Here is a 7732-nt window from a genome sequence, read left to right on the forward strand (position 1 = left end):
ATTTGCCAAATAGACCTGGGAATGAACTTAACCAATGCAATGAACTAATGACCCTGTATTTTCACTCCAGCTGGACATACCAGTCATTTGACAAGGGTCTAAGCATAGAAGACAACAGTTCCCTATCTCCTTTTTGAGCTGGCTTACACAGTATTTTAAAATACCCCTTTTTGTGATCAGCTCTGTGTATACCTGAGTGTTTTAGTTCAATCCTGAGCATGCTTTGAAAGAGAACCTTGATTCACATGGTGCTGCTGCCTTGAAATGCATGAACCAGGCTCAGATAAGATGAAATCAAACTGGCAGATGTGCTCATAAGCAAATCATGAGCTCTCCAGCTGCTAAGAGGCATCCAGTCTACAGAACATGAGTGCAGGTGCTTTCTGCGACCCCTGAAATTCTTACAGTTGGGATGCCATTCCCAGCACTAACAATTTCACATTCTTAACTGGCCTGTACCACTTGCTATGGCAGATGGAAAAATTGTATTTAAATTCATATAAGCATTCAATGTACTTGCAGTACAAATCAAAAGGCAAAGTAGCAGAGATAAAATCTTGTCAAAATGACTGCCATCATACCTATGACAAGGATAATTTTTGGTCGAGGTCTTGCAGGGTCAAACACATCGTACTCCTCAATTAGCTCAGCAGTTTCAGAAAGGTCAGTGTCACTTTCTATGGAAAACTGTTGGATTGGAGGCAGTCGGTCGTAGCGTCGGTATGGGAAGTTAGAGTTATCAGGCATCACTGTAAAACAGTAAGATAAACTGAGAATAGTGGAAATAGACAGAAAACTCAAAATCTGTTCTGTACACAGATTTAAATAAGTATCATGCATAAGGTATAAATATCTCATAATTTTACATTGTGTTTGCTGTTGCTACATTAAGTATTTTTGGCCTCTATTTAATGAACGGATTTATTAAATCACAACCACACAGTCAGTTTTCTCGGGTGTTTCTTTGCAAGCACGTCAGGTTTTCTGTGAACATCTGCCCATAGCACCCAGAGTTCAGCAGGGGCCTCTGAGAAGAAAAGCTTTATATTGTGCAGATAACCTCTACTATTAAGCAGGACTCTTTTAGTGATACATGTTGTACACAGAGACAGAGACAGTATTCTTGCTGATTATTTTAATGAAATGTTGGATGGCAAGAAAAATAACTATGGCAACTGAAAGATGAGCTAATTACTCTTTGTTAACATTACAAATAAAATAATTACAGGTATTGGCATGACATCTGCTTAGATTTTATGCGATACACTTTTTTCTAAGAGTTTATAATTTACATTTTATCTAGTAAATTAGCACACAGTACCAATGTAAAGTAGAAAATCCACGTAGTGTAACTGCACTGAAGTTGGTGTGTATGTCATCCACAAGGACCAACGGAAAACACAAGCCAAGTTCACTGTATCAGATCTGCCCCTATCTTTGCAATTGTTTTAGGTAGGATACAAGAAATCTCTCCACTGATATGTTAAATATTTACACAGCAAACATCCATGATTTGGCTGAAAAATGATCACAATTTCCTCTCCTGCCTAGCGTCCATTACGGCAGGAGAAAAACAAATGCAAAAAAGCAAGGAAACAGAATTCTTGACTCCTTTGCCTACAGATAATCAGAATGAGGCATAATCTGCTATAGAAACATGTAAAATAATTCAGTAGTAGATGTAAAATCACACACAGTTGAAGAAATAGAATGTCTTTAAAATTTAATACAGTACCATTCCTGAAAAAAGACCTCCGGGATTGTCCTCCATTGAGTGGAGGAAGGGTCTTCTTTTCTGGGCTGACAAAAGTGTCCCATTTCACTTTTTCCGGCCCTCCAAGCTCTTTTACTTTCTGCAAACAGCTTTCCAAATACTCAATCGGGTCATCGGGTTTGTAACACATTAATCCATTTAACAGACTCTGAAATGTAAGATCAGAAATAATAGGCTATGATGATAGATGCCAGGGGAAAACAAGCACCTTTACTTTGTCTTTTACTTTGTACAGAGAAGCACCACATTCCTTGATATTCAGACTCTCTATTGCAAGCCAATGCATAAAAGTGAGGCCTGCAAAAAATCAAATTATTTTGGTTTGCCAATGTCATAAAAATTACTTGGAAAGGAAGCTCGTGGCTATATCTTTATTGTTGTCTGTATGCATTGAAATAAAACCTGAAAATGGCAAAAGAAAACCCTCTACATTTTTCTTAGAACTGTCACTGGCAAGCATACACAGTGCAATGTGCAAGCTAGAGAGCCCCAAAATTTACATATTCTTTGTAGTCTTTGACATCACTAAAATGTGTCTTTTCCTGAAAGACCACTGCAGCCACAAGTATCTCATCCATATTCTTGTCAACACTTACTCAAGCAATGAAATGAGGATTTTTTTAAATCACGAGAAATACTCAAATATCATCTTGATTTGTATTGGGCAAAAAAACCCCCACAACCCCAAAATTCATAGGTGCTTCCTGATTTAATTGATCACAAATTCTGAGCCATTAGAAACCCTTTCTCTACAGTATTAATTCTTTACTCATCTTACTCATGAGCATTGTGGGGGGTGTGAAAGAAAGACTGCCAGGCCCTCTTCTGACACATTTCCTTGACAAAGTGATACTTAAGTCATCATCTCACCTCTCCACGAGACTGCTGCATCCAACCTTCCCTTAACAATACATGTCTTTCAGGATGATTTCTGTTCTTTTTGCTTTTCCTAATTTTTGTGTGAATAAACTTGAAGGTCATAGTTGGTATCAATAGTAAACATAAATAGCTCCAATTCAGGATTTGATCAGTTGTTATCTACAGTTTATATAGTAATTGGTATTTACAAACATTTGAGCTTATAAAACAGGATATAATTTCTATGCATCTGTGCCCTTACTATAGTACTTAACCGATCACAACAACTAACAGTGTATTTTTGCAGAAGATATGCACCAATTTTTAAAATTAACTAGCCCAAGCTTTGAGGCTCAATGGAAAACCAGTTTTGTCTGCATCTATTGTTAAACCATTCACATTCCAACTGTGTAATTAAAACATTAGCATGCTCCGTGTCCTGCAATTTTCAAATATATAGAAAAACGTCTAGCTTCAACACAGACGAGGGAAAATACGTATGTGTGCGTGTTATGTACAGATGACAGGGTGTCTGATCCGGAGGGGGGGAAAATCCACATTGCACAGAAAAGTAATTATCAGCCATTAGCAGCAGGTAACTTGTAGGAACCTAAACAAAACCTCACTAAACAGTTGCGGCTTTTTTCTTCCCCCCGACCGATGAAAGATGCCCCTCGCCCGCATTCCTCGGCGCTCCTTTGCCCTGAGGACAGCCAAGTTCGCTCCCCGCCGGCGGCCGCAGCGGCCGGAGGGGCGCGGCCGCGGGGGCTCCGCAGGTGGGCGGCGGGCAGCGCTGCCCCGGCCCCTCGCCGCCGGCTCCCGCCCGGCCCGGGCTGGCGGCCGGCGCTCCGCGGCGCCGCTCCCCGCGCAGGCTACGCGAGCCGCAGCCTCCGGCTGCTCCGTCCTTCCAGCCACCTTCAGCCCTGCCCGCCGCGGGGTCCCAGCGCGGAGCATCCCCCGACGGGGCGGAAAACGCCTCCCCCCAGCGCCTCGCCTACCTCGAAAAGCTGCGGGATCTCCCTGCGGGCCAGATACTCCTTCGCCTCGCCGGCGCTCATTCCGCCAGCCGGGGCCGGGGGCGCCGGCGGGGCGGGTGGGCAGCCCGAGCCCCGCGCTCGGCTCGGCGCGGCGATGCAATGCGGGAGCCTCGGCGAGGCTTCCGCGGGCGGGCGGGCGGAGGGAGGGAGGCAGCCGCCCGCCTCCCCGTGCCCGCGGCACGGAGGGAGCGACAGGGAGCACGTTTCCCTCGGCGGGGAGCGAGAGCGTGCGCAGGCTGCCGGGGAAAGTTTCGGGGGTGCCTGCGGTGAGACGCCGAGCGGAGGCGGTGAGGGGCTGTGCCTGGCGCCGAGCCGCGGGCAGGCTGCCCCGGCAGCGAGCGGACCGGCTCCCCCGGATGCGCGGGCAGCGGCGGTGGGAAGGGCTGGGCACCGGTGTAGAGCGGAGGTGCTGGAAGCCTCCCGCTGTAACGCGGTCTCTGCCCTTGGCACGGTGTTTGCGCGTCTTGAGGAGCGAGATGTTTCGTACACTTTGGGCTGGCAAAAAGCCACGAACTACGATCGGTCTAGAGCATCCGTGATCGGCGAGTCACAGGAAGAGATCTGAAATGATCTCTGGTCTAGGCTTCTGCTCACGGCAAGGGCAGCTCTTGAGATCGGACCAGGTTGCTCAGGGCTTTATTCAGTCTCATCTTGCAAGACCTTCCAAGGGTGGTGACTGCAGAGCCTCTCTGGGCAACCCATGCTTGTCTGGTCTCGACATGAAGAAGGGTTTTCTCCTATTCAGTTATCACCTCCCATGTCTCAATTTGTTCCTTGTCCACCATTGTGAAGAGCCTGGCTCTATTTTCTTGATTGTCTCCTGTCAAGCCTTAGAGAGCTGCTATTATGTACCTTCTAAGCCTGCCACAAGGACGAACAAGCCCAGCTCCCTCTGCTCATCTTCTAGAACAAGTGCTCTCCATCCCTTACCAACTATGTGGCTGTCCAGTCAACTCAGAATCACAGAATATATCAAGTCCAACTTGTGAGTGACCCATACAGGGATCAAATTCACTCCAGTTTGTTAACATCTCTTTTACTGGGCAGCCCCAAACCAAATGCATTATTCTAGATGTATTCTGGGAAGTGTTAAGTAGTGGGTAGCTTCTGTGATACTCTGTGGCACACTGGAAGTCAGAGTATTTTGGTTGCTGAAGTGTCCTATATCAAGTCTGATTTTCCAATTAGTTTTTAACTTTATTATCTTTTCTAACAGAATATCCTTGTAGTTGCACTGATGCACACCCTAAAACAAATAGGTTACATAACTGCAAGCTTACAAACAACACTGAGCAATTGCTTTCTGTATGTACATCTCCATTTTTCAGATAGATAGGAAAATGGATAGGTCTTCTCAGGTGTCTTTTAAGAAGCTTCTCCCATTTGTAAATGATTTGTGGATCAATATCAGTTTGACAAGCTTCTCTCTCTCAGCCGTGTTCCTTGTTTTGCTGTTTCTGTAATTGAACTGCCCTCATTTTCCTCAGCCCAGCCTCCAGCTTTGAATGTAGACACTTTCCCTTCTCCCAGAGAAGCTTTCAGTCCTTATTCATTCCATGAACAGCTAAATGCTGCCCAGAAGGCAGTCCCATGATCTTCAATGACAAATTGGACTGGTTGGTTTTCCAAGTCATCCAAATATTCCCACCACATAAAGGGCAGCAACTAAAATCCCTTCACAGCAATTGACTGTTGGATGGCCCATAGAATCATAGAATGGTTTGGGTTGGAAGGGGCCTTAGAAACTTTCTAGTTCTGACTCCCTGCCATGGACAGGGATGCTGCTCAAAAGATCAGGGCCTCATCCAGCCTCATGTTGGACACTTCCAGGGTTGGAGCACACAGCTCTCTGGGCAAACCTGTTTCAGGGCAAAGCTCCTGGGAAATCACAGCTGAAGTGTCTTTGCAGTTTGGCTTAAGTGCCTTTCCAGATCCAGTTTCTGTGAATCCAGTGGTGTCTACTTAGAGAAGCTGCAGTCACTGAATTGACACTTCCAATATGTTCAAGGAAGACACTGGTCTTCACGGAAGTTTTATCAGCATTCTGCAGTTTTCCTCATCCTCCCATAAAATCTGAATGTGGCTTTAACCCTACTTTCTTCTGCTAAAATTTTAATACATCTAAATGTAAATTAATTGAAAAGCACAGTGCCTTAATTTTGATTGAGTAAAATGAATACGCTCCAATGTCCTAATAAAAAGATATGAGACATAATTGCTTTTAAAAGACCTTAAATGAAGGTTGACAAAAGGAAGATTGAATTAAATTAAATAGATATTTTCTTAAAATAAGGTCTTTGCTAAGGAGGGCTAATAGAAGATGCCATTCTATTTAGGAACACAGAGCTGTGGTTTTGGCATTTTGTGGGGGGAGTTTTTTAAATTTGTTTCTTGATACAAAAAAAAAATCATCTGTATTATCATTGTCTTGGATAAATTTCATTTATAGGCTTTCAGAATATATATTTTTATATACTCAACATTTATGGGTAAATAAGTATCTCATCCAGTGTCCTGGTTTGGCAAGAGAAAATACTTCCTTTCATATGCTTTCCATGGCATCTTCCTCAGGAATGTGAAATATGTTTGTGTAAAGTCTTGTCCTTGTTGTTTTCTTACTGTAGGCTTCCTGGCATTTTGCTCAGTTAGATAATGCTAACAGAAAATAAAATAACAGAAATAACAGTCCTGCTATAAAATTATGCATTATTATTATGCACATCTTCATTATTGTTCAAAATGTTGTTTTGTTGCACAAAATCAAATTCTGTGCTGCAGAAATTACCACCTCAGAACAAATACAGCCATTTAGGAAATCTATCAGACTTAATCTATCAGACTGAATGTGTGAAATGTACCTGGAAAGGATATTTTTGGATCTAATAATACAGTACCTCCTTCTAGAAGCAATTTTTTATGCATTTGCTGTCAGAAGAATCCCCTTATTGAAGCAAGGTTGCTGGTGGAAGCTTCTCAAAGGCTCTGAAGAACATTGGCAGTGAAGGATTAAGCAGAGATGAGCCAAAGTGGCACAAAATGCTGGGTTGTTTGTTGTTCAGGTAACATAACGGGGGATGTTCGAAGGTGAGCTCTTTGTTGTGTGTCTGATCAAGAGTGCAGGTGGGAGTGAAGTGGTCGTACTGCCTTAGAAAATAACACAGGACGTAAAAATGCTCAAGGGAATGGGAATTCATTTGAGCTTCGGGACACTGCCCATTCCTGAAGGTGCAGGCAGTTCTTTAGGGTACTGGGTGAGGCAGAAGGATCAATTTGTTTATTTCCTACCTCTTCTGGAAGGCAAGAAGATACAATAGAAAGAACAAAATTTTGATATCAAAATGATAACATTTCTGAAAATTCATCTAGAAAATTTCCTATGGATCCTATACGGTTGGGCAGATTCCATGCTCATTCTTCTTGTTTCCTCCAGGAGCTGCATGAAGCTGCACTAAGATGAATCAGTATTTTCAGGGATCAGCTGGGATATGGTGTTCTGGGCCTTTTATTCTTCTTGGTTAAACTAATTACACAACACCCATAGCCTTCAGTCAAACCTTAATTAGGTTCTGTGTTTTCAAAAATCAGTTCAGAATACCCTAGTATTTTATAAATGTGTTTTGTTTTTTGTTTTTTTTTTTTTTCCTAGTGCCTGTTCAAACACTAGTGGCTGGATTTGTCACACAAGTTGCTGCTCTGCTAGACATGTTTATTAAATCAGAACCAATGGCCTTGGACTGATGTGCTTACACAGGCTGATCTGTGGACAGTTTGAATTTGTAGATTCTGTAAGTAAACCAATTATATGCAGCCTTTTTAATAGAATGTGCTGAAATATATGCTTCTGATCCAGAAATGGTATGCATTTTAATGTAAATTTGGAACTGACTTGCAGCCCCATATTGCATTTAGTGTGGTATAAATTAATCTAAGTTTGTTAAAATGATCTTTTCATTTTTATGAGAAATCTCTTTCTGAACTCTTTTGCTACAGAATTAATGTTTTTTTTTAAACCTGATGTTTCCCCCACCTTCTTTTTCCACTCTGATAGACCTTTTTTTCTTTC

General features: G+C 42.8%; 1 protein-coding gene and 1 long non-coding RNA gene across 2 annotated transcripts in view; one reads left to right on the forward strand and one right to left on the reverse strand.

The window, feature by feature from the left end:
• The window catches only part of AK5 (adenylate kinase 5), an 83149-nt gene extending 79142 nt beyond the window's left edge, over positions 1-4007 (reverse strand). The window contains exons 1-3 of the mRNA XM_058842571.1: positions 3631-4007; positions 1736-1922; positions 582-749 (exon numbers count right to left, since the gene is read on the reverse strand). Coding sequence (XP_058698554.1) covers positions 582-749; positions 1736-1922; positions 3631-3690 — 415 coding nt within the window. The 5' untranslated portion in view covers positions 3691-4007. The remainder of the gene's footprint in view (positions 1-581; positions 750-1735; positions 1923-3630) is intronic.
• Positions 1-7434, forward strand: part of LOC131580871 (uncharacterized) — a 71543-nt gene extending 64109 nt beyond the window's left edge. The window contains exon 3 of the long non-coding RNA XR_009277974.1: positions 7316-7434. This is a non-coding gene — a long non-coding RNA (uncharacterized LOC131580871). The remainder of the gene's footprint in view (positions 1-7315) is intronic.
• Positions 7435-7732: the final 298 nt, after the last annotated feature.

This window comes from Poecile atricapillus, chromosome 7 (assembly GCF_030490865.1).
Source record: "Poecile atricapillus isolate bPoeAtr1 chromosome 7, bPoeAtr1.hap1, whole genome shotgun sequence".
Classification (NCBI taxonomy): Eukaryota; Metazoa; Chordata; class Aves; order Passeriformes; family Paridae; genus Poecile; species Poecile atricapillus.